General features: G+C 45.7%; 5 protein-coding genes across 7 annotated transcripts; 3 read left to right on the forward strand and 2 right to left on the reverse strand.

Annotated features, from left to right (window-relative positions):
* The first annotated feature begins 1,126 nt into the window (after window positions 1-1,126).
* On the forward strand, window positions 1,127-2,828 carry LOC117891079. The gene has a single exon (XM_034796259.1). The coding sequence runs from the start codon at window positions 1,199-1,201 to the stop codon at window positions 2,816-2,818; it is 1,620 nt and encodes a 539-aa protein (XP_034652150.1). The 5' UTR covers window positions 1,127-1,198; the 3' UTR covers window positions 2,819-2,828.
* Window positions 2,829-2,922: 94 nt separating this feature from the next.
* LOC117891078 (breast cancer type 2 susceptibility protein homolog) lies at window positions 2,923-6,618 on the reverse strand. Of its 2 annotated transcripts, XM_034796258.1 has the most exons (4): window positions 5,664-6,618; window positions 5,556-5,612; window positions 4,801-5,499; window positions 2,923-4,146 (listed from the first exon to the last, which is right to left on the reverse strand). In XM_034796258.1, exons 1-4 carry the CDS (start codon window positions 6,517-6,519, stop codon window positions 3,020-3,022), a joined length of 2,739 nt encoding a protein of 912 aa, XP_034652149.1. In that variant the 5' UTR covers window positions 6,520-6,618; the 3' UTR covers window positions 2,923-3,019. The 2 variants fall into 2 exon arrangements, with proteins under 2 accessions (XP_034652149.1, XP_034652148.1); XM_034796257.1 differs by having other exon boundaries at window positions 2,923-5,499.
* Window positions 6,619-6,967: 349 nt separating this feature from the next.
* Window positions 6,968-10,378, forward strand: LOC117890562 (polyadenylate-binding protein). 2 transcript variants are annotated; one of them, XM_034795495.1, is made up of 3 exons: window positions 6,968-7,122; window positions 7,374-8,169; window positions 8,604-10,378. In XM_034795495.1, the coding sequence occupies exons 2-3, from the start codon at window positions 7,504-7,506 to the stop codon at window positions 8,826-8,828; spliced, it is 891 nt and encodes a 296-aa protein (XP_034651386.1). In that variant the 5' UTR covers window positions 6,968-7,122; window positions 7,374-7,503; the 3' UTR covers window positions 8,829-10,378. The 2 variants fall into 2 exon arrangements, with proteins under 2 accessions (XP_034651386.1, XP_034651387.1); XM_034795496.1 differs by having other exon boundaries at window positions 6,979-7,101.
* A 1,511-nt stretch (window positions 10,379-11,889) lies between these two features.
* On the reverse strand, window positions 11,890-13,623 carry LOC117889754. Its single transcript, XM_034794200.1, has one exon. It carries the CDS (start codon window positions 13,621-13,623, stop codon window positions 11,890-11,892), a length of 1,734 nt encoding a protein of 577 aa, XP_034650091.1.
* Window positions 13,624-19,273: 5,650 nt separating this feature from the next.
* LOC117890296 (mitochondrial proton/calcium exchanger protein) lies at window positions 19,274-24,684 on the forward strand. Its single transcript, XM_034795064.1, has 4 exons — window positions 19,274-19,569; window positions 20,788-23,114; window positions 23,181-23,462; window positions 23,524-24,684. The coding sequence occupies exons 1-4, from the start codon at window positions 19,497-19,499 to the stop codon at window positions 23,923-23,925; spliced, it is 3,084 nt and encodes a 1,027-aa protein (XP_034650955.1). The 5' UTR covers window positions 19,274-19,496; the 3' UTR covers window positions 23,926-24,684.
* The last annotated feature ends 611 nt before the right edge of the window (window positions 24,685-25,295 follow it).

The following is a 25,295-nucleotide window of genomic DNA, read 5'->3' on the forward strand; positions in this document are numbered from 1 at the left end:
GAGTGAAATGCAAATATTTGGGAACATATTAATGCTACATTTACGAACATTCAGAGTTCTTAAAGTAAACTGTTCCACATTTTCAAAATGTTCTGTTCAAAGAGATAACAAGGCCTTGAAGCTCTCTCAGAGGGTATACAAAATTCTCCACTATTTATTCTCGCTTTAGTGCACACCCATACGAATTTGTACTATATGCTGTATGTATGCATGTGTGTGTATGTATGCGTGCAATGAATTCAAAGCTTCAAAGTAAAATTTAATCGCATAAGAAGAGTGAACTACAAGTTTTAATTATCGCAAGAACACAACAAGCACCGAGCTTATCAGCAATAACTTCCCATTTCTCAATGGCGAAGCTATGGCAAACTTTAAACAATTTTGGAAAAAAGTAAACACAACTTTCCCATTAAATGCAGTTGTGTTGTTGTTTTTTGTATATTCCATGCAGTGCCGTAAACAAATGCCAGCGCACCTGTTTGATGGACTTTCCATCGCTTTCACTTTGTTTACGGAATGCGACACACACAGAATTGAGTTTATGTAATGCAAAATAAATATTTTTACCTGCGCCCCGACTCTATTTACACTTTATTTATTTTCTGGACGCTGGATTATTGCACATATGAAAGTGTTGGCTAACGCGCGATATGTTGTAAGTGATGGTGTTGGAAAACGACGGAGGCAGCAGGTACATGAAATATTTAAATGTGCCGCCAAGAAGTGCGTAAGAGTACCCATACTCTGTTTTATAATTTCTATATTTAATTGCGCGCGTTCACCAGGATAATCACCAACTGAAACCAACTGTTCTAACATTTAAATTCAATCAATTACACTTACAACACAAAATGAATGCAACAAGGATTTATGTATATTCAAATGCAACTCGCTTTTTGTTTAGAAAAATAAACATTGTGCCTAATGGTAATCACACATATTATTGGGAGTATTTAATTAAATGGTGTTTCACGGCTAATTAGTTTGGACTGTCTGTAGCTCACACGTGCAGGAACGACATGATATTGTCGAATCATGTTGCTGTTAAAACATTCCTATAAAAAGGATAGGCGACACTTGAAGTCCCATCAAAATGTTCTCGTTGCTGGTTGTGTTGGTTATTTCTACAATTTTCGGTGCTCCTGATGGTATCTCAAGTCCCACAGCAGAGCTTCTAGCACTTAATCGTGCACTCGGAATGGAGCTAAACGTTTTTATTAACTTTGAGGAATATGGGGGAGAATCGGACACTCTTCAGGCCTTAGGCACGCCACAGATGCAACTGGAACTGAAATCCAAGGTATGCAGCTATCGACTGACGGGAAACATTACCGAGAGAGCTCTAGTCGTGGTCTATCTGGGTCAATCTCAACTGGATCCTGCGGTGGCTGAGCACCTGCCGCAGCTGCTGGGTGAGCTTCATCAGCTTCAAATTGCGTTCGTGTGCCGAGAGGAACCCACGTCGTGGCAGCAGCAGCAAATCTTTACCTACTGCTATCAGAGTGGATTTCTGCAGGTTTTACTGATTCACCGGGGCAAGCTCTACACCTATCAGCCATATCCCTCGATCCGGGCCGTGCAACTCTTCAATCTCTCGGAATATCTGGCAAGGGAGCGGCAGATACGCAACTTTTACGGCTTTCCCATACGCACAATCATCACGAACATTTCCCCGCGGGACTTTACCTCTGTCGACCACAAGAATCGACTGGTGCGGACGGGCTACCTGTACCACGGACTCAAGGAGTTCGCGGTACGTTACAATGCCACACTGGTGGAAGTGCCGCTGCCAAAGGGCGAGGTGATTGACCGTTACCAGGGCGTTCTAGCACTGCTCTTTGCCAGGGAAATCGACTTTGTGAGTTATCCGAGAGATCTCATATGGCCTGTGCAGTCCACGGTGCCGATTTCGATATTGAATGAATACTTCGTGGTGCCGCATGCCCCACCCATCGCCAGGTATCTGTACTTTGCCAAGCCCTTCGGTTGGAGCCTCTGGCTAATCCTGGTGGCCACAGTATTTTATGTGACGATCATGCTCTTCGTTGTCCGTTCGGGACGGCAGCGTCGTCAAATGGGTGTCTGCTTTCTGCGCAGCCTGTGCCACTTTCTGTACATCTCAAACCATGAGACGCGCATCTCAGTGTGGCAGGACTGGCTGACGTATCTGATACTAACGTTAAGTGGATTCATTCTGACCAATGTCTATCTGGCGATGCTCTCGAGCATGCTAACGTCAGGACTGTACGAGCCACAGTACACCACACTGGAGAGCCTGGCGAAGGCGCCCTATCCCACCCTGCACGACGACTACTATTTAGCGACATTTAAGACGAAAACATTTCTGCCCGAGCCTGTACTCAGGAACAGTCTTTCCACGGATCTCCCCACGCTGGAAAAGTTGCGCAATGGCCTCGATAGCCGCTACATGTATTGCCTCTATGAGGATCGCATGGAGCTGCTACTCCGACAGCAGTACCTACTGAAGACTCCTCGCTCCAAGGTTATCCGCCAGAGCATTGGCGTGGCCCTCGAGTCCTATGTGGTATCCAATAGATTGCCCTATCTGAGAGTGTTCAACGAATACGCGAGGAGAATCCAGGAGCATGGCATTCTGGACAAGATGAAGATGGACACCTGGCGAACTATGATTAAGACTGGATTGCTCACTCTGATGCGGGACGAGGAGCCCGCGGCCAAGGCCTATGACTTGGAGTTTTATTTCATTGCATTTTTCCTGTGGGCCGCTGGCTTGACCCTCTCCGTGCTGGTCTTTGTCTTGGAATTGGTCAAGCAGCGCCACCACAATAGGTCTTAATTGGTATCAAATTATGTGTCCAATTGCTTTGCCCTAATCTATGCTATGTAATGCCCTGAAACATCACGAATTTACGAGTATTGTTCTGTTTAATTAAACAATTTCTTTTGTTATCTTTTTACTCACTTGGGAAGTTCTGGATATGAAGCCAACCAGTGGCATAGGACTGGGCATTCAGTAGAAATCTAATAACAACATTGACTAATAGCGACTACGACTCAGGCCAATGCGGGGAGCTTTCTGCGGAGGCATGCAAATGGGCGAAACATCCTCTTCCACTATGTTAATGTTCCTGTTTGCCAGCGGCGTGCTCGTCGAAGCAGACATCGGTCCAAAGCGAGGCTTAACCGGAGTGACAGTGTCAGTGGGTTGGGCCGGGCATTCATCCCCAACGGTGCTGACCCGCTTGCGTCGCCTGCTAAGCGACAGCAGATTCCTTCGAGCAATCACGGAAGTCTTTGTGATGCGATCGAGGGGGGAACGCGCCCCCAGTTGTGACAGAGAGTCGGGTACGCTCTGTGATTTGATTGGCGATTCCAGGGCACTGTGACACGACGTTGTTTTGGAGAGCTGCCTGCCGTGTTTCTGTGGAGTGGTTGAAAGTTTCTGAGTGTCTGCGTGCCGTCGTCGACGCTTGCTAGAGGGAATGCCTTCGCAAGTTTCCCGTCGCTGCTTGGGTGTCACAGATTTTGAGTCAGCTTTATGCTCTGCTTTCTGTGATTGTCTGGGAAAGACATTGAGGTCAAGCAAGTCTATGGGCTGGCAGTCGTCCAATTGGAAACCTTTGAAATCATCACCGGAATGATAATCTGACAATTCCAACTGACATTCAGGATCACAATTCAAAGGAACCGCAGCCCCAACTGATGCCTCATCCACTACCTCCTGGGCACCGCTTGAAGGAGCTGCCTGATGACTCTTCTGAATTGGCTCATTTATTGGTTCTGCGTAGACATCGGCTATCAATTTGGCTGCTTTCGCTTTCATCTCCTCCGAGACTTCGATTTGCTTATTTGAGGCTGTTTTGAAGCCAACTTTTTGCGGAATATCACTGGGCTGCCTTTCGTTAACCGACACTTCAGAGATATCCATTGCCTCCCACTCAGCCAAGTCCATTTCCTGCAGAAACTGTGCGTCACTTGGAGCTTGTAGATCAGCCAGCAGCTTGGCCGCTTTCGCTTGCATCTCCTCAGAAACTTGGATTGGTTTGTTTGAGGCTGTTCGGAAGCCGACAAACTCTGAGGCATCCATTTCCTGGCACTCATTTATACACATTTCTTGGAGATTTCCACTGCTTGAAGGTTTTGGTTTGCTTACATCTCCTGCTTCGACTTCAGCTATTAGTTTGGCAGCTTTCATTCTCATTTCCTCCGAAACTGGAATGTGTTTGTTGGACGCTGTGCGGAATCCAAATGTTTCAGATTTATCAATTGGATTAAATTCATTAAAGTCTGCTGCCTCAACTTCGGCTAACAATTGGGCTGCTCTCGCTTTCATCTCCTCGGAAATCTCAATTGGTTTATTGGAGGCTGTTCGGAAGCCGAAAACCTCTGAAGTATCCATATCCTGCCACGCATTTAAGTTATTTTCTTTGTGGGTTTGACTTCTCGAAGGTTTTGGTTGGCTAACATATTCTGCTTCCACTTCAGCTATTAATTTTGCAGCTTTCAGTCTCATTTCCTCCGATACTTGGATATATTTATTGGTAGCTGGTTGAATAGCAACTGTTTCAGGATTATCCATTGGGTTCCATTCATTGATGTTAGTAGCTTCCACATCGGCTACTAATTTAGCTGCCTTTGCTTTCATTTCTTCAGAAACTTCAATCCGTTTGTTGGAGGCTGTTCGGAAGCCGAAAACCTCTGAGCCAGCCATTTCCTGACATTCACTGACTACAATTTCTTTTGGGTTTTGATGGTTACTTGTAGTTTCTGGTTTGCTTACTTCTCCTGCTTCAACTTCAGCTATTAATTTGGCAGCTTTCAGCCTCATCTCCTCCGATATTTGGATACATTTGTTTGAGGCTGTTCGGAATTCCACAGCTTCTGGAACGTCCATGGCTGGCCATTGGCTTAAATGAATGTCTTGCAGGAACTGAGTATCACTTATTTCTATTTTGCTCATTTGGTCTGCAGCCTGGACATCTGCCAGTAGCCTGGCTGCCTTCAATTCGTTCTCTTCAGAGACTTCAATGGTTTTATTTGAGGCAGTTCGGAATCCAACAGATTCTCCAGTATCCATTGGCTTCCATTCTCCAGCTTCGACGTCTGCCAGTAGCTTGGCTGCCTTCATTTGCATCTCCTCGGACACCTCAATCGGTTTGTTTGAAGCTGTTCGGAATGCAATGCCTTCGGGAATATCCAAAGGCTCCCAGTCCGAAATGCAGTGGAGGAACTCGGCTTCAATTTTTACCGTCTCCTCCAATTTGACAGTCTGATCAGGCGGCGCTTCAGTTTTGCAATTTGAAACATCGGGAACATCCATTGTCGTTTGCCACTCACTTATTGGGATGTCTTCCAATGTAAATTGAGTGCTCGGATCGTTGGTTTCCGAGCCCTTGGTTGGCTGTTCATCTGAATTATCCGTTTGTTCAGGTTCATCATCATCCAATGGCATCTTTTCGGTGTTGTAAGTCACCAGAAACGAATCACCTTCGGACCAGTCCTCACAAACCTTGGAATCTGTAAGGAAATTGATAGATCGAATCGCTCGTAATTGGAGGGGCATGAAGTCTTACCCAAGCATGTCCTACGAATTCTCCCACTCTTGCCGAAAAGTGTGTTTGTTTCGTTTCCTTAAAATACAATTTGTTGTAATAGAAGCACTGTAATGATTGCCTCCTTACCTTGGGGTCGTTTGTTATCACAGACATCAGAGGGTTCGTCTCCCAGCTCCCGACTTGCACATTCAACAGTTGTGCACTCAACAGATGAATCCGAATCTACATTCTTCCTCTGCAATGTTGCCTCTTGTTTTATGGGTAGATCAATGCTCGTATTGGCAGCTATCGCTTTGTGAATACCAGCAGTGGCCTTGCTGGGCTTTGGACTGGGATTGCTTAGGGAGAAATATTCACTTAAATTTAGAAGATTTTCGCAAATCTTCTGTGAGCTGTTGGCATCTAATTCAGACAGTGCTGTCGTCGGTGGCACATGCGCTGCGGCTGTGTGATCCTCCTGCACCGACAGACCGGAAGAGCAGCTCATACGATCCTCTTCATCTTCGTGGGTGGCAACTGGTGGCTCCTTCCTGGTTGGCGGCTTTCGGCTGTAGGTTTTTATTCGTTTCTTTCGAAATCGAAACCACGGCGGCGAGTCATAGATCGGTTCATCCTCCTCCTCCTCGTATGTGGGGGATGAGCAAAAGTCTCGTAATATCAGCTCAGAAATGGGCACTGGCGCTGCTTCCTCCTGCTCCTGCGGGATGCTGTAATCATCTTGACTGAGCAGGAGATCGTGCACGGATATAAAGTCGTTGCTCTGCTCTAGAAATCGGTTCTTCTGTGGCATTTGAAGCGCCAGCAAGCTGTCCTGGAGATCCGCTTTGTAGATGTTGGCCACTTCCGCGACTATACTTATATGATCGGTGGAAGCATTGTCATTGTCCCGCCTACGCTTATCTCTTCTGCGTAGGCGTTGGGAGTGCACGGATGAATTGGAATCGCTGGCCGATGGACTCGCCACTATGCGTTCCCGGTCCATGTCCACATTAATTTTTAAATACAGTGTTTATTTACATTTGTTTAAACAAATGCACTATTTTGTGCCGGCGTGTAATCGATAGACGGTAGTCGATAGGCGGTGCAACGCAATTGTGAGCTGCACCGAGAGAGTGGCAGCAGCTAATTAGGCCAGCAAAGGGCGGGGGAGGACCGAACCCATTATAGTTCTACCTAAACATAAGGTCATAAAGTATACAATCCATTAAAAAGGATTGTTTATAATCTGCCAAACTGATTTTTCAATCGGATTAAATTATTGTTTCAGTGTTTAAAAACTTTTCAAGCTAGTAATATCAAGTAGAACATCAAACTCGAGGAATATGATTTAAGACCACGGTATATTTACGGTATATTTTTAAAACGAGAAGGTGTATTCTGGTATATTTTTGCGGGTCTGCCGGTATATTTTATCGATAATTCCGCGGTCACACTGCCATGCACGCAAGGAGCAGCGACAATTTGCATACAATACAACAAAAATTAAATAATAAAGAATTAAGCTTAGGAACTAATAACTAATTAAGAAGATCAAGTCGCATCCAGTCGTTTGCAGCGTGTCCGCGTAAGTTAAGCCACAGTGAAAGTAAGTGAAAGTCAGAAAAAGTACAAAGAGAGAGAGAAAGAGAGACGGTAAAAACGATTTTTTCAGAGAATTTTAGTATTTCCCACAAAGAGTATTTTTCTTTTGCCCAATCTATGTTAAATTTAACTTTCATGCATTCTAACAATTAGGGCATTTTTGGTTGCATATCTCCCCCAAGTATATTCCAACAATAAGTTCTCGTTTTGTTTGCATTTCGAAGTAAAGTCTAACAATCAGTGTATGTGTTTCAGGGAACAAGAGCAAAGTCAACAAAATACCACCAGCGCGCTGCCGAAGACCGTCAAAATTCTCAGCCACACACCACCTTACAGCACCTGCAACTTATTAGCTGCCACCACGCTCCACAAACAGCCAGCCATCATGTTCGTCAACTCGATGACGTTCCGTGGCAACCCGGCGAACTATCACCAGCAGCAGCCGGCGCTGAACCACCATACGCTGGCCGCTGCACATCACCAGCAGCAGCTGCATCACCACGCTGCAGCCGGTCACCTGGGTCATGTCGGCGGTGGCCATGCGGCCAGTAATCACCTGGCCGCTGCGGCTGTGCTCGGCAGGCACGGGCATAGTTCGGTGACCAGCGGGCACACCACCGGCTCGTCGCACTCAGCTGGAGCGCTGGCCAGCGGTAGCACTGGGAGCAGCGCCAGCTCGCCGGACAGCGGCAAGATCTACATCAAGAATCTGGAGCGGTCGATCGACAACAAGGCGGTGTACGACACCTTCTCGGTGTTCGGCAACATTCTCAACTGCAATGTGGCCAAGGACGAGGATGGCAACTCGCGCGGCTACGGCTTTGTGCACTTCGACTCGGAGGAAGCCGCCCGCGCGGCCATCGAGAAGGTCAATGGAATGCTGTGCAATAATCAGAAGGTTCATGTGGTCAAGTTCATTCCTCGGCGGGACCGTGAGCAGGAGAAGGCGACCCACTTCAAGAATCTGTACGTGAAGAATCTCAGCGAGGAGTTCACCGAGCAGCACTTGCGCGAGATGTTCGAGCCCTATGGGCGCATCACCAGTCACAAGGTTCGTTATGTCTTGATTGTCTACTTACAACCTTACATTCCCCTTCCGTCACCGTCCCCCTCCGTTCGTTCGTCCTCCCGGCCAGCTTGTCCGCGTGGCGTGGGTGATGTCCATGTGTGGGTGGATTGTGGGCGAGAGCGGACTGCAGATGGAAAGCCATGTGGCACAGTTTCCCACTATCCGCTCTTAAATTCGCTCTTTCACTTTGCCGTGCGCATGCCCAGTGCTCGCGGGTCGCGGGAATACGCCGACAGGGGAGGGCCGGCCAGGTCTGACCCGGCCCGGCCGCACAGCCCCAAGGAAGTTGCGTCTGAATGCAGTGGTCCGAATAGGCGCGAGCACGAGCGGGAGCCCCTATTGACAGCTTGATTTGTTTACCATCGAATTCGTATAGAGATGATAACAGGATGTTTCCCTTTGTAATACTTTTGCAGCTGATGCTCGACGAGGAGGGACGCTCACGCCGGTTCGGATTTGTGGCTTTTGAGAATCCACAATCGGCGCTGGCCGCCGTCATTGGACTCCATGGCAAACAGCTGGGCGACAACAAGTTCTTGTACGTGGCCCGTGCACTCAGCAAGGCCGAGCGGCAGCAGGAGATCAATCGCAAGCTGGAGGAGCGTAAGCGCCAGAAGGCCGGACAAATATTCTACTACTAGATCCCGGAACGACGATTGGCAGCAAGGCAGCAGATTTTACAGGAGGAGTTTACTTGGAACCTACATACATAAAATATACAACCACACATACATATATACCAACATATATAGATATTTACGAAGAAATTATATATTGTGCAGCGAAACGTACATCCAGGCAGCAAGGAAAGGAACGCAAAGGAACCGAAGGGAAAGGAAAGGAAAGGAAAGGCATGGATCCGGCACATTGATGACAATTAGATGTAGGCAAACGTTTTGCAACACAGTTGAAATTTATAAAAGAGACACAAGATCGGAAACACAAAAGCGAAAAGCCAAGAACTCGTGCTCGAACTCTAACTCTAGCTCCCATTCAAAGAAGCGGATTTCTAGGCACTAGACTAGACTATCCCCCAGCAAACAGTTTCTTAACATTCACTAGCGTTTTTTTGGAATTAGATGTTTGTCTTTACTGTTGAACTTAGTAAGCAGCGAAGAAGAGAATGCTTCTCGCGGAGTCAGCTTCTAGCCTAAAGTAACACACACACTGCGTACACTATAAATTTCTTGAATGTATTTACATACACCACAGCCCATACCCCCGCACTGTCCCATCCCCATTCCCCCCCTCTGGCAGCATAATTAAGTAGAAGAGATTGAAGAAGCGTTGGCATCTAGAGCCACGCCCAGAGACGATCCTGGGCATAATTTCAATATTTACACAAACACATAAATATATATTAAATAAAACAAAACGAAAAAAAAACACAAAAAAAAACAAAGAAGAAAAGGCAAAACAAAAAAAAGATATATATAAATATAATTGATGTAACCTCTATTAACAATTGATGCACTCACTCAACGTATATACATTTAGACATATATATACTAAAAATAATGTAAAACCCCATTACACGCCGTAGTTAAAAGGCGTTTATAATACTCACACACACCCCACTCTACTCTAATGCTAATCCTTTGACGAAGAAATCAAGTGCAACCTACACGTAATTTACAAGTTAAACAAATGAAAAAAACGAAATGACAAGGAAAGAAAATGAAAATGAAAGAATAGGACAGAAACGAAAAAAATGCATCCATCTCTTGTGGAGAGTTCATGAGTATTACAAATTTTAGCAATTACAAGACAGTGTTGTAACTAAGTGTAAATTGTTTCCAGTAGTAAAAAAAAGCAAAAAACAAATAACAAAAGAAAACAAACAAAAACCTAAAATGACAAACACACAGAGCAGCAGGACAGCAAGGAAAAGAAACTTAAACTAAAACTAAATCGAATTGAATATAACCAATACCAGGGGTGTACACAATGCAATATTTAAACTTTTTTAGAATATTATTATAATGGATACAAGGCACGAAATGAGACACTAATATGGAAATAGTTTGAGCAAAGGCCACGGTGGCGTGTATACAAATTTAACCCGAAAGAAAAAAGAAAGCAAAAAGAAATACATAAATAATTTAAGATTATTGAGCTTAATTTTTAAACAAGTTTCCAAGAACAGAAAACCAATACTAAAACGGGGAAAACGAAACGAAAGATAAGAAAAGAGAGAAAAACAAAAACTAAGGGAAGAGAAAAACTATTAAAAACCAAAACCAAAACCGAGCAAAACTCACACGAAATTTGTAAAATTAAAATTTTGCGCCTAGAAAATACTCGTACGTACACTACACACACAAAATGTATAGTTAAAAAAAAGAAAACAGTACCCGAAATGGACAAGATGGACAACAACACTTGAAATTACATGAAAATAGTTATAAACGAAGGAAATATATAGGACGGCATGGCACATAGTTATTGTAACCCCTCATTTAACCATATTTATTCCTCATTTCATTTCTGTTCGATCCTAAGTTCCACCCATACATAGATACATATACGAATGGTATCTTCGATCAAGCGCGAGCGTATTCCCAAGGGAATGTGTCAACCGCTATCGGAGCGGCAATGAATTTGGCTATAGTTTTCAGGAAAATGGTAGTTTTAGGATTAAAACACACACCCCCACACTCACACAGACACTTGAATGCAATATGAATTTACAAATACAAACACACACACAAATAAGAAAACGAAAAAACAAATGAAAATTATGCAATTGAATAATATTTATGCAAATGTACAAAACAAAAACAAAAAACAAGAACAAGAACAAAAAACAAAAAGCAAAACTAAAACAAAACAAAAGAAAGAAAAGATTTATTTTTCCTTTGCCAAGCAAATGCGACATTTTTATCATTATTACAAATTATAATTGTAATTGAAACCCTAATTTTTTGGTAATTGCTTTTGCAGAATTTACCTTAAACGAGAACAAATAAACAAGAAAAACAAAAACGAAAACGAAACAAGAAAAGCCCCCAAAATGAGAGAACCCTTTTATAGTTCTACGTTTTTAGACAGTACGAAATCTTACCAAAATTAATGATTAATAACACACAGAATCAAAGCAATTTTCCAAGCGTGAAGCAGCCTCCTCCACTCATACAACACAATTAAATTAAATGCATTCAAAATTAACTCACTTTGCACTTTTTTGCTAAATGAGAGAAAAACATAAAAATACACAACTGCATTCACTTAATTCACAATATTTGTTCATTCTTAAGCCGTTGCTTTGGGGCACGGAATCGGTCGACCCTGACCCTGCCCCCACTCGTTTCAATGAATAGCGAAAACCCACACCACACCACACACCTCACACAACGCAAGAGAAGAAAGGATAATACAGACAAGACACTGGCGGCGCATGATATATGCATTATATATGTAATTCCATTTGAAACAAAAATCCTAATTATAAAATATTAAAAAATAACTACTTATTAACAAAAAAACACAAGAAACCGAAAATAAGACAAGAAAATGAACAAGAACAAGAAAACGAAAACGAAAAAAACGGATAAACATTTAATGATGAAAGTCAAGATGCAGTGAGCAGAGATACAAATGTGTGAAACTTGAAATAAAAATGCTTTTGCAAAAAGTGTTTGAAATTGCGACATTGCGGCTGCTGTTTTTATTCTTCCCCATAGACGCTGATTAAACATTTAATTAATTATTTCTCTGAGCGACCATCAACTCCAGCACAAACAAGAGCAAACTGCTGAGAGTTCCTCCGATGTAGACGAACCAAATGTAGATGTAATCCTCCCATATGAGATCGTGATACGTCTCGTGGTCTGTCTCCTCGCTGTAGTTGAGCTTTCCCATGCGTACCAACTCGCGGAAGGACTGCCTGAACCACAGATCGTAGAGTCCGCTGGCGTGCGTGTTGGCCACATATTGATTGAAGACCTGGCGATAGACTGAGTTCTTGTGCATGGGTATGGTGAGTGGCATAAACTCGAGGAATAACATCTCCTGGCAACGGCGAAAGATCGGACGCCGCAGGTGGGACTGTTTGATCTGTAGAAATGGCCAGAGGGTGCTGGTCACGGGGTAGGCATAGGAGCGGTTCAGCGCACTCCTCTTGGCCATAAACTCCACAGTCGACGGGATTATCTCAAAGATGTCCATGTTCTCGTGGAACTTCTTATTGTTGGTGACGTTCATCAGGGCCGTCTCTTGTTCCGCGAGGAGGATCTTCAGGCGGTTAATGCGCAGATCCTCGTAGCTGCGTATCCGATAGGCAGCTGGCGGATCGACCAGCAACGTTGACAGATTGGCGCTGTAGAAGGTGCTAATGATGATGCCTGCCACCATCAGCAGGATGTAGAGGAGAGTGCGGCTGGAGGAGAGGCGCCGCGGCCACACAAACGACTGGCTTAGGATGGCCCTCAGCACGTGGTCGCCGAAGATGTGCCCGAAGCTCAATACGAACGACATGCCCGAGTCCAGGCGATGGGCATTGCCCAGCAGCAGGGCCAGCAGCAGCATCAGCGTCAGAAAGTAGGGCCATCCCTTGAGGTTGAAGTAGAGGCTGGAGGGCGGCACATTTGGCTCCACGGGCAGAATGAGAAACCAGTTGGAAACCTCCAGCACACTGCTGCCAAGGAACGGCTCCGGATCGAGGTTGGAGAGGGCGAGTGGAAAATCCAAATGACTCTCATTCACTGTGAGAACTATACTATCCTGCTGCGGGGTCTCATTCGGCGGCATAAGGTGCCACAGATACAGCACAGTGGTGTTCAGGCTCTTGGCAAAGTTTCTGATGAACTGAATCAGGTATCCCGTCATCAGACGCTCCCCGCTTGCATCTCGATAGATCAAAGAGCGCGGCAAGACGGTGTATGGTAAGATGCCGATCTGGTAACCCGCGAGATCTCTCACCTGCGGCTCAAAGTAGCGACGAATGTCGCCCAGGCGACGTCTCAGCACCTGCACTTGAGGAAAGGCCCGAAAGCTGTAGATGAGCTCACGATCGGCGCCCCTCAGAGCCAAGACATTTAGCATGCCGTACAAACGACACTCTGCGAAGACTTCGCTGAGATTTGTTGCCTGCGTGACCATTAGGAGTGTCGGAGTTTCGCGAAACTCCTCCAGATTTGCATACAGAGCGCTCATTGTGCCCGCTGCTCCCTCGGAGTCCAAGCAGGCCAGAGCTAGCAGATTCTTGTTGAAACGTAGCTTGATGTTGAAGCTTTGGTTCGCATCAAAGTTTAGAATGGGAATACCGATGTCGAGATCCCCTGTGGTCAGGCAATTGTCGGTCTGGTTCTGCAGCAGGAGCACTGAGCGAAAGGAGACCTCAGCCTTGAGCGCCTGCAGAATGTTCACCAAAGCCACTTCCTGTGCTTCCGCAAAACTGAGGGAAACTATTAAGCAGAATAAAGTCGCCAGCGACATCCTAATGTTCTTCACGCTTCAAATGTTTGCCCAGGAATGAAGTTTTCGTGTCTGTCAAGCGGCCAAGATAGCTGCTGACTTCACGGCAATTATGGGTTCCAATGCTTGGACAATTACCTTCTTAATAGCTGATAGCTGAAGGAGCAATAGTTTTCCATGACTTGCAAGTACATTTAACGTTTGTCTTTGTCTAAGAAAAACTCAACCAAGACAAGACTTTCTGTGTTTATTGCACTTAAATTATAATTAGAAATTAATTAATTGCGATGCAAAACCTCCACAAGAAACACCAGCAGGCTGGCAAAAATGCCGCCAATATATGCCAACCAAATGAAGTAAAAGTCCTCCCACTTTAAGTCCTGATAGAGCTGGCTGCTATTGTCCACATTGTACTTGATCTTATCCAAGCAAATGAGCTCATTGAAGGTCTGCCTGAACCAGTGCGTGTACAGACCACTGCCGCGGGCATTGTCGACAAAGTTTTTAAATTCCTGGCGGTAGATTGAGTTCCTTGGCAGGGGCAGAGCCAGAATCATAACCCTGCAAAACTCCAAGTGCCGAGATCTGCGAAAGGTGGGACGTGTTAGCCGGGCCTGTCCCAGCTGAAGAAGTGGCCACAAGGTGGTGGTTATGGGATATGCATAGGAGGGGTTCAGGGAGCTGCGCATCGTTTGGAAATATATCGAGGAGTTGGTCACCTCAAAGATGTCTCTTATTTTCTCGAAATTTCTCTCACCGAGAATCTTCTTTATGAAGTGAAAGTCAACCGTCATAACGAGAACTTTTAGATGCTCCAAACGCACGTCCTGGAAACTTTGAATTTGATGATCGATGGGTGGATGCACAAACTGCGATTCCAGATTGACATTGTAAATGCTCGACACGGTTATGGTGTTTAAAAACAGAAGCCCATAGATAAACATCAGCCTCGGGGAGAGGCCGTAAGGCAGCACATGTGGTTGGGCCAGGAATCCACGCAGGACATAGTCACAAATGATGCCAAAACTTACGCTGGGACCCAGCCCTGCCTCCAGGCGCTGAGCATTACTAAGCACAAGAGCCACAAGTATTAATAAGGGGATCAGCTGGTACACTTTAATCCTGTAGAAGAGACGCGCCCGTGGAATGTTCGCCTCCATGGGGAGTATGAGAAACAAACTGGAGAGCTCCATCACAATGTTATGTGCGTCCGGGTATTCTGTGCCAGCACTGGCAACGACCAGTGGAAAGTCCACAGTTCCGTTTTCTATAAGGCTGGTTATCGACATTTTATTAATGCTCTCCTCCTCTGGCACGTAGTCCCAGCAGATATTCATAGTAGCATTCAATGTGCTGAAAAAGTTCCACATTAGGTGCGCGAGATATCCCGTCATCTGACGACGTCCCTGAGCATCCCGATAGACCACTGTTCGAGGAATGATATTGTCGGGTAAAACGTTGATTCGGGCTCCCTGCATGTTTCTTAATTGTGGCTCAAAGTAGCGACGGATGTGGGACACTCGACGCTTCACCACCTGCAGATGAGGAAATGCCCGATAGCTGTAGACAAATTCGGGATCAAAGTCTTTCAGGGCCAGCACATTAAGCATCTTGTGGTAGCGACAATCCTCGAACAAAGCACTGAGATTGGTATCCGATTGGGTCATTAGGATGGTTGGAGTGTAGCGAATATCTTGTAAATTTCTATACAGAGCCTCCATGGTGTCGCCCTCACTGCGGTTCTGACAAACCATGGCCAAAATCTCTGAGTTGAATATCTGCTTTAGATGAAGACTTTGATTCGCGTTCAAGTTCAAAATGGGAAAGTCTTGAGGAAAGTCCTCTTGTGTCCAGCAAGAATCGGCATCCTTTTCATTTCGCAGCAGGAGAATAGACCGAAATGGCAGCTCCATCTTCAGAGATTTCACAATGTTTCCCAAGTCCACACGCTGCGCCTCAACGAAACTGATTGTGAGGGCGAGTGTAAACAATAATCGCAGCCACATTTTAAAGTTTACTCTTCCACGTTTTGCACTTGAATGAGGTGAGAGCTTGAAAGTCCTTAAACTATATATGGGTGGTCGGGGCTAACTGCATGGCAGATTGTTATCAATGAACGACAGTCGGGCTGCGCCCTACCGACAACCCACCCAACTATGGCTAAGGCCGGCAATTAAAAACTGAAATCCTTTCATGCTACAACCTCTTGAGCGAGAGTCGGAGTCGGGAGTCTCGCTCGGTGTCCTTTGGCGCCTTTGGCAGTGAGCTAATTAGATGATTAATTAGTATTAAGTCCAGTCTCGCACTCAGTTTTGTGTTCAGCTACTTGCAACGTATCCCTCTAGCTTCTTGACTACGCAAGATACCATTAATGATATATTCTGTAACTAATTATTGATACAAAAAACCCCATCAAGCTATTCATTTATTTTTCACTTTCACTTAAGCTTGCAAGAAATATTTATTATCTATTAATTGTGGGATTATAACTCGTAAATTTCTCAATTATTAATCGTATTTCGCTTCCATTTAAAGTAAAAAATCTCGACAAGAAAAACGAACAGGCTGGCGAAGATGCCTCCAACATACAACATCCAAACGAAGATAAAATCCCCCCACACCAGATCCTTATATGGCTCGGAGCTATTGTCCACCTGGTAGCTCATCATACCCATTACAAGGAGCTCTTTGAAGGTTCGTCTGAACCACAGTGTGTATAGCCCGCTGTCGTGGGTGCGCAAATGGAAATGGGTGAAGGCCTCGCGATAGATTGAGTCTTTCGGCAGGGGAAGGGCCAAGAGTACGCGCGGATTAAATATCATCTCTTTGGACCTGCGAAAGATGGGACGCGTCAGCCTGGACTGTCCCAGCTGAAGAAGTGGCCACAAGGTGGTGGTTATGGGATATGCATAGGAGGGGTTCATGGAGCCTCGCATCATTTGGAAATATTTCGAGGAGTTGGTCATCTCAAAGATGTCCCTTATTTTCTCGAAATTTTCCTCACCGAAAATCTTCTGTATGACGAAGTATTCGGGCCGATAAACAAGAATTTTCCGTTGCTCCAATCGCATGTCCTGGAAACTGAGAATCATACGATCGACCGGTGGATGCACCAGCCACGTCTCCAGACTGACATTGAAAATGTTGCACGAGAGCATGCTGGCAAAAAACAGAAGGCCATAAATATAGATGATCCTCGAAGAGGGACCATGGGGCAGCAGAAGTGGTTGGGCCAAGACACCATGCAGGACATATTCCCAAACGCTGCCCAAACTTACACTGGGACCCAGACCCTCTTCCACTCGCTGGGCATAGCTGAGTACTAGAGCCAGAAGTATTATCAGAGGCATCAGCTTGTAGGCCTCAGTCTTGCAGAAGAGACGCGCCCGTGGGGTGTTCGCCTCAGTGGGGAGTATCAGAAACCAACTGGAGATCTCCATTACAATAATATCTCTGTATCGGAAGTCGTCAGTACCGGTGATGACAAGGGGAAAGTCCACAAATCCGTCGTTTGACAGTTTGACCATCGTAGTTTTATTGATGACATCTTCCTCAGGCGCATATTCCCAGCAGATATTCATGGTGGCGTTTAATGTGCTGGCAAAGTTCTCCGTTAGGTGCGCTAGGTATCCGGTCATTTGACGACGTCCCTGAGCATCCCGATAGACCACTGTTCTAGGCATAATGTTGTCGGGTAAAACGTTGATTCGGGCTCCCTGCATGTTTCTTAATTGTGGCTCAAAGTAGCGACGGATGTGGGACACTCGACGCTTCACCACCTGCAGATAAGGAAAGGCCCGATAGCTGTAGACAAATTCGGGATTTAAGTCCTTCAGCGCCAATACATTGAGCATCTTGTGGTAGCGACAATCCTCGAACAAAGCACTGAGATTGGTATCCGATTGGGTCATTAGGATGGTTGGAGTGTATCGAATATCCTCTAGATTTCTGTAGAGAGCCTCCATAGTGTCGCCTTCACTGCGGTTCAGACAAACTATGGACAGAATCTCAGAGTTGAATATCTGCTTTAGATAAAGACTTTGATTCGCATTCAGGTTCAAGATGGGAATGTCTTGGGGAAGGTCCTCTCGTGTCCAGCAGGAATCGGCATCATATTCATTTCGCAGTAGGAGAATAGACCGAAACGACAGCTCCCTCTTTAGAGATTTCACAATGTTCCCCAAAGCCGTAGCCTCAGCCAAACTGATTGTCAGGGCGAGTGTAAACAATATCCGCAGCCACATTTTAAAGTTTACTCTTCGACGTTTTGCAATTGAATGAAGTGGGAGCTTGGAAATCCTTTATCTATATATGGGTGGTGGGTGCCAAATGCATAGCAGATAGTTATCATTAAACGACAGCAAAACAGTGTCTGCTTTTTCTTTGCCCTAATGACAAATCAAATACTGCGTGCAATTACTGCGTTGCCGGCAATTAAAAAACTCATCGATTTTAAATTTAAATAGAAACTTTTTACGGATGGGATTATTATCAAATACTCATGACCCAATCCATTTTTCCCTGCCTCTATTCGAATGTACCGCCCAAATAGTCGATAGTAAAAAGTACAATTCATCAATGCTATCAAAATCATTATCGGCCAACATTTTAACCTGAGCTTCGGGAATTGTAAACGGCAAAAATTGCGTAGCAACAGTGCAGTACCCTTGGAGGGATGGATATCCTCGAATTGAAGAACTGTTGGAAATCTCAGGCTCGATTTAATGAAATAATGAATAAATCAGTGTTGTTCTCTCAACGAAATAGATCAAATTAAAGAAATCGGTGATAATGATGATTTTTTCATCATTATCCGGTATTCCTTAGCAAAAGTAAGGAGTAATTTCAATGTATAAACCAGAGTCCAGCCCCAATTTTGTTGAAAATATAGAATAACTGCCCCCCAAACCGAGCGTATTATTATATTTACTTATGTTCCTTTTCCATTTCAGGATAACAATTGAATTTCTTCTCCACTTTTGTTGCGCGCGCTATTTTTAAATAATCTACGTGCCCATAAAATAGGAGTATTTATAATATGCCAAATTGATCCTTCAATCGGATTAAATTATTGTTTCAGTGTTAAAAGTCGTTGCAAGATAGTAATATAACATAGAACACCAAAATCGAGGAATATGATTTACGACTACAGAATATTTTTAAAATGAGAAGGAATATTTTGGTATATTTTATCGATATATCTGCTGGAAACTAGGGCTGGAAAAACATCGATAGTAGCCACAATCGATAGTGGTAAAAATAAAAAAATAAAAATAAATGAATGGTAAAATGAATGTTGCTGCAATATTCGGTGTTTATGTTTAACCGCAAATCTGCATTAGTAATGGGACCGTGACCAACCGGTTGACACAAGCACGTATAAAATTTGTGAACACGAGAATCGAAAAGAAAACGAAATTGTTGCTGTAGTTGTGTAATGTTATTTTAAAGAAAAGAGGGGAAAGCAGATACAACAAAAAAAAGTTAGATCGCGCGATATTCCGTCGATGACGTCGACGCTGGCTAAACGAGTGCGTGTGTCTAAAGATCAACTTGTTAGCACATTTTTTGTTGCAATCCAAAATAGTGTGAATATGTGTGGTGGCAGATGTACAAATTAGTTGAATTCTCATCCCAGCCTGAAGAGCGCAACATAAGCTAACTCAATCCATTTACTTTTATACGTAGGAAACGCAATCAATTTCGCCAAAGGAAACGACATAAGCAGAAGCAACTTCAAGAACTAAAAGGACACAAAAACCTGACGACAGCAAAGGCAAGGAAACCATCAAGCGTTGTTGAAAATTCAAAATTACAATTGAAAACATTTTTGGATTCGGATTGGCAAAAGCAGAGCACCGCCCCGAACCGCCCCACAGGCTAAAAGCATCAACATGAATGCACTTTTGCGCCGCGAGGGAAGGACTCTGAAAACGAATTACCACCTTCAGGGCTTCTATACACGCTGTAAGTTCCGATAATCACGATATGGCTCAAAACTTTCCATTGATTTTGTTTGTGCGAAGGGCCCCGTCTCTGTGTGTGTGCATGCGTGTGCTTGTGCGTCGCAGCGCCCTGCTTGTGTGTGTGTGTGTTTGTTTTGATTGCATTTCTCATGACCAGCTGATTTGTGCTCAAATTTCCCTTCCCCATTTATAAATTTCCCTCTAGAGCGGCAGCGACTTGAATTCGAAATTATCATAAAAATTGATAATTCTGTTGAATGTTTCGCCTCGAGTCTATAAAATAAATCTTATCGTCACGCTTAGCAAGATTTCGTCAGTCAGCTGACCAATGGTTAACCCATTCAGGACAAGCTCTCTCTAATATTCTTTTGATTTTGTAGACCTGAAATGGGAATGGAGAGAGAGGTTCCTGGTCAGGGAGGGGCAGGTGCCGGCGACAGGTAGAAGCACAGACAATGCGACGCCACCAGCAATGTGTACAGTCCCATGAGAACCATTTTCAAGGTTCATAATCGAAATTGTTCGCCTATTTTCGGTCAAAATACGCTTGGACGTTGTGTGTGCCTTCTCCTCCTCCTCCTCCTCTTTTGAGTTTCACATTTACCTTGATCGATTGCCAAATGTGAGCAGAAGCACAAAGAAATGAGAAAAGCAAAAGTGAATTGTCGAAAAAGTGCAGTTTTCGCACATTTCTAAATGTTTGCCACATTGTTTATTTATAGCGAAAAGAGAATATTCCCAGTGCTCTCCCTCTCTCTGGGGGTTTCGCTCAATTGGTTCTCAGAGTATTTGCGCTTTACATAAGCTCCAGGTGTTAATTCAAGTGTCGCTTCTCGCTTCGCCGCTCGTATTATCAGCGCTATCAACTCGTTCTGTCTGGGCCCAGTGCACAGCCCACTAGAGGCAGAGTCAGAGTCCTATCCTACTTATCAGCTGCAAACTTTTTTCCTATTTTTGCTCGACGTGATTAATAATTTATTTTGTTTTTTCGTCTCCTTCTTTGTGTGCTTACACAATTCGCCGGCTGTTTGAGATTATTGAACTGTTTTTTTCCTTTATTTTCTTTTTGGCGTTGTGGGGGAGACCTTGGGAAAAGGTGAAGAAACGTGAATCGGAAATGTCCGATGGACATAATTCCGTTTCTGTTACTTTGGCCATTGCTCTGGGAGATGCCTCTGTGGAATATTTCACTAACAATATCTTTCGACCTCTTTTGCAGATCTAAAGACGAGCAGTTGTGCCTGTTGCACCGCCGACTACACGAATGTGGCTACTGGAGGGGAATGCGAACACACTCGGAGGAGATCCACATCGGCCAGCAGTGCCTCACTGCGTACACTGGCGCATCCGGGCAAACTGTTTCAGCATGAGTCAGTATTTAGGTACGGCTACAACTATACGGGCCATGGATTTCGACATTTGCACTCGAGTCGATCCCTGCTCGAGTCGTCCACCTCAAAGATCGATGTTACGGTCAAGAAGCTGAAGAACCAGCAGAAGGAGAAGGTGGAGGAGATCATGAAGGAGGTGGCCAATGGCCAGGCATCGACAAAGACGGCAGCCGCTGCAGCCACAGCCTCTGCCGGGGTGCATGTTAACGAGAACGCAACGTCCGCCGACGCAGCTGGATCGACGGCGACCTCGTTGACCCAAGCGCCGGATAAGTCGGTGGCCAAACCAAAGAAATCCCTGGGATTGCGCATCTGGGAGGAGCTGGTCCACTACTACCATGGCTTTCGGCTGCTCTTCATTGATGTGGCCATCTGCTCGAAGCTTCTGTGGCGCGTGCTCAACGGCAAGAGTCTCACCAGACGTGAGAATAAGCAGCTCCAGAGGACAACATCCGATCTGTTCCGATTGATTCCCTTCTCGGTGTTCATTGTGGTGCCGTTCATGGAGCTTTTGCTGCCGGTTTTCATCAAATTCTTCCCAGGCATGCTGCCGTCCACGTTCCAAACGGCCAAGGATCAGCAGGAGAAGCTGAGGCAGTCGCTGGGCGTGCGCCTGGAGGTGGCCAAGTTCCTGCAAAAGACCCTGGACCAAATGCCCGTCCAGCATAAGGAGCACAGCAGCGAGGAGGCCAAGCAGTTCGAGGCCTTCTTCAACAGGATTCGCCATCCCAGTGAGAATGTGAGCAACGATGACATCATCAAGTTTGCCAAACGCTTCGACGATGAGATCACCCTCGACTCGCTCTCGCGGGAGCAACTGGCGGCCCTCTGCCGTGTGCTCGAGCTGAACACGATTGGCACGAGTAATCTGTTGCGGTTCCAGCTGCGCCTCAAGCTGCGCTCCCTGGCCACCGACGATCGGGTGATTGTGCGCGAGGGCGTGGACACCCTGGATCTGATTGAGTTGCAGCAGGCCTGCAAGGCGCGTGGCATGAGGGCGTACGGTCTCACCGAAGAACGCCTGCGCTCCCAGCTGAAGGAGTGGATCGATCTGTCGCTGAACGAACAGGTTCCACCCACGCTGCTGCTGCTGTCCCGCGCCATGCTCATCTCCGATCAGGGCAATGCCACGGACAAGCTGAAGGAGACGATGCGGGTGCTGCCGGATGCGGTGGGTGCCCACACGCGTCATGCCATTGGCGAGAGCGAGGGCAAGGTGGACAACAAGACGAAGATTGAGATCATCAAGGAGGAGGAGCGCAAGATCCAGGAAGAGCGCGAGGAGGAGCACGAAGAGGTGATTGCCAAGCGCACAGCTATCAAGGATGAACAGCCCGCTCCGTACGTGTTTGCCGAGCAATTGACAAGCGCCACTCGTACTCTGGAGCACAAGGAAGCGCCCGTGCCCGTGGCTTCCGACTCGGACAAGGGCATCTCCTCCACGGACGTACAAATGCTCTCCGATGCACTGAACACACTCTCCTCCGACAAGCAGATGGTCGTGGAGAAGGAGACCATCAAGGAGCTGAAGGAGGAGCTGCGAGACTACAAGGAGGACGTGGAGGAGCTGCGGGAGGTGCGGCAGGTGGTCAAGGAGCCGGTGCGCGAGAGCCGAGCTGCCAAGCTGCTCTACAATCGTGTCAACAAGATGATATCCCAGCTGGACGGTGTCCTCAACGATCTGGAGCATCGCCAGCTGCAGATCAAGCAGGCGAATGCCATCGATTGCGCGGAGGTTGAAGCCAGCCCAGATCGCCAGCCCACAGTTCACATTGACGAGCTGGTGGCCACCATCAAGCGCATGCGCGAAGCATCCGACGGCGAGCGTTTCAAGGTAGTCGAAGATTTGCTCGTGAAGCTCGATGCCGATCAGGACGGTGCCATTTCCGTGAACGAAATCACCAAAGTTGTCCAAAGCATCGACAGCCAGGCCACCAATATCGACAAGAAGCAGCTGGAGGAGTTTACCCAGCTGCTGACAACGCAGGCAACGAAGCGACGCAACGAGGAAATTGTCCACATCGACGATCTCATGCAGAACATTAAGCGGCTCAAGGAGACCAGCGACGATGCGCGCCTCAAGCATATCGAGCAAGTGCTGGACAAGTTTGATGCCGACAAGGATGGCGTGATTACCGTCAACGAAATACGAAAGGCAATTAAGAACGAATCCCTTTCGATGGCACCATTTTAACCCTTTCTTTATCTTCTATTTTCACAGGTGATGGAGTCCATTGGTCGTGACAACATCAAGCTGAGTGAGAAGGCCATCGATGAGCTCATTTGTCTGCTGGACAAGGAGCAAATTTTGCATGCAGAGGAGAAGATTGAGCGGGCCATTGCTCGTAGCTTAAAGGATGCCGAGAAACTCAAGGCTGAGGTGGACAAGAAGGACAAGGAGCTGGCCAATCTGGTGGATGGACTTCACGACTCTGCCAAGGAGATCAAGGACATTGCCAGCGATTTGGGTGCCACGGACATAGCTAAAAAGTTGAAGGCAGAAGTAAGCTGATCCTAAACTCATTCCCATCACAAAATTGTAATCATTCCGACCTTTCCCTTAGGCCCCATTCCAAGACACGGCTAAGACGTTGACGGACTGCGCCAAGGAGCTGAGCGATGAGACGCCAAAGCCCCCAGAGGATAACAAAACGAATCCTAAACGCAGCGCACCGCAAAAAGATTCGAAAGATTCAGGTCCACCCAAGTCGTCCGGCGGAGGCGGTGGCAGTGGCGGCGGTGGTGGTGGCATTTCCGCGAGTGCCGGCAATGTCACCACAGAAGCCGTGATCCGCGAGGCAGCCGAGCGTCAGATGGAAAAGCTGCTGCCCAAGGACATTAACCTACCGCCCACGATACCGACTCCAACAGCAGCCATACCGCCTGCCACGAATAAGCCAACGGCCGCGGCAAGCGCATCGCCTCAAGCCCCATCCTCGGCAAATTCCTCCAAGAAGGTGCTCTAACAGACCGACAAGGCCTCGAGGAAAGGAACGACCAAGACGCCTCCCAAGTCAAAGTAATTCAAGGAGTGAAGCACGAGAAGGAGGCGGATAAATATGTTTGCTTATGTGTCCAGAATGTTCTTACTGCAATTAAGATTGATTGTTACCATAAACTATAAACCACACAACAAACCGAGAGAACCGACAGAACGCCGCCCCACACTAATACGAAAAATCAAATGCTGTATTTAACTTGAATTCTAGATGCTGGCTAGATGGATGCTAGAAATTAGACGATAGAAATAGGAGCGATTCACGACTACTTAACGCGTGGCTGTAGTAAAGTATCCTCTCCCTCGCTCTACGAGTAAGGCACAAACACAAATATATGAATATCCAACAGACCCACTTGAAATACCTTAACCTAGTTATACACTACAAATATATACAATAACCGACACTATATGTATGTTACGCATCTGCATTCATCAGCCCAGAAATGATGATTGTTGATGAATGGAAAGATGCGCCACTTCACTTGGCGAAGCGATTGTGATCAGTAAGCGAAAATGTTAATTTACAATTTAGTTCAGATTAAATTTGTATCGATACGAATGGAGGATGCAGCAGGCCAGAGCGGAGAGATATTTAAATTAAAGAATTAAAATTGAATTTTGTGAGAAACCAGGTGATAATTCTAAACAATAATGTGTATGTGCTTGAATGAATTAATTAGTTTATGAGAGTTTGTAAAAGTGTTTTGCAATAAAAAGTTAGTATCAAATAACGAAATATACCTGCATTTTCCCTTCAATTAAAACTCATTCTCTGCACTGAAAACCAAGACAAAGATGGGGTTTTTGTTTGACTAATGGATTTCAGCTGGATGCTGGCTATCTATCTGTCTGCTGGCAACCGCATTGACTGGCTGCATATAATTCAATCAGTGCATTGTTTATTACAATCCCCTCGAGGTGAGAACTTGCGCTGAGCTTTAGAAGAGCCCGGGGGCATACCTAGAACTGTGCTGCCACAATGCCAGTGATTCGCCAGCAATCGATAACCACAAGCACCGAAACTTTTGTTGCAACCATCAGGACTGTGGCTTCAACTGGCAGCCAGTTGCTCCTCGTTTTTCAGCAGCATCCAGAATATTGTGGTGGCAATGGCAGAGTAATGAAAATAAACCACAAAATGTGCAACAATTTCATATTTCTGCCCAAGCCACTGGCCCATAAATTCACTTTGCATTTTAGAAAAATAATTGCAGGGCAGAGACGGAGCTGCAAACAGATGCACAGGAGGAGCACAGATTCCAGTTGTACCACTGCAAAAGGTTCAAATACCATTCTAAATTAGGCAAAAAGATTGGCAGTTAAACTCTGGAAATG

The sequence above is a fragment of the Drosophila subobscura genome, chromosome E (genome assembly GCF_008121235.1).
Source record: "Drosophila subobscura isolate 14011-0131.10 chromosome E, UCBerk_Dsub_1.0, whole genome shotgun sequence".
Taxonomy (NCBI): Eukaryota; Metazoa; Arthropoda; class Insecta; order Diptera; family Drosophilidae; genus Drosophila; species Drosophila subobscura.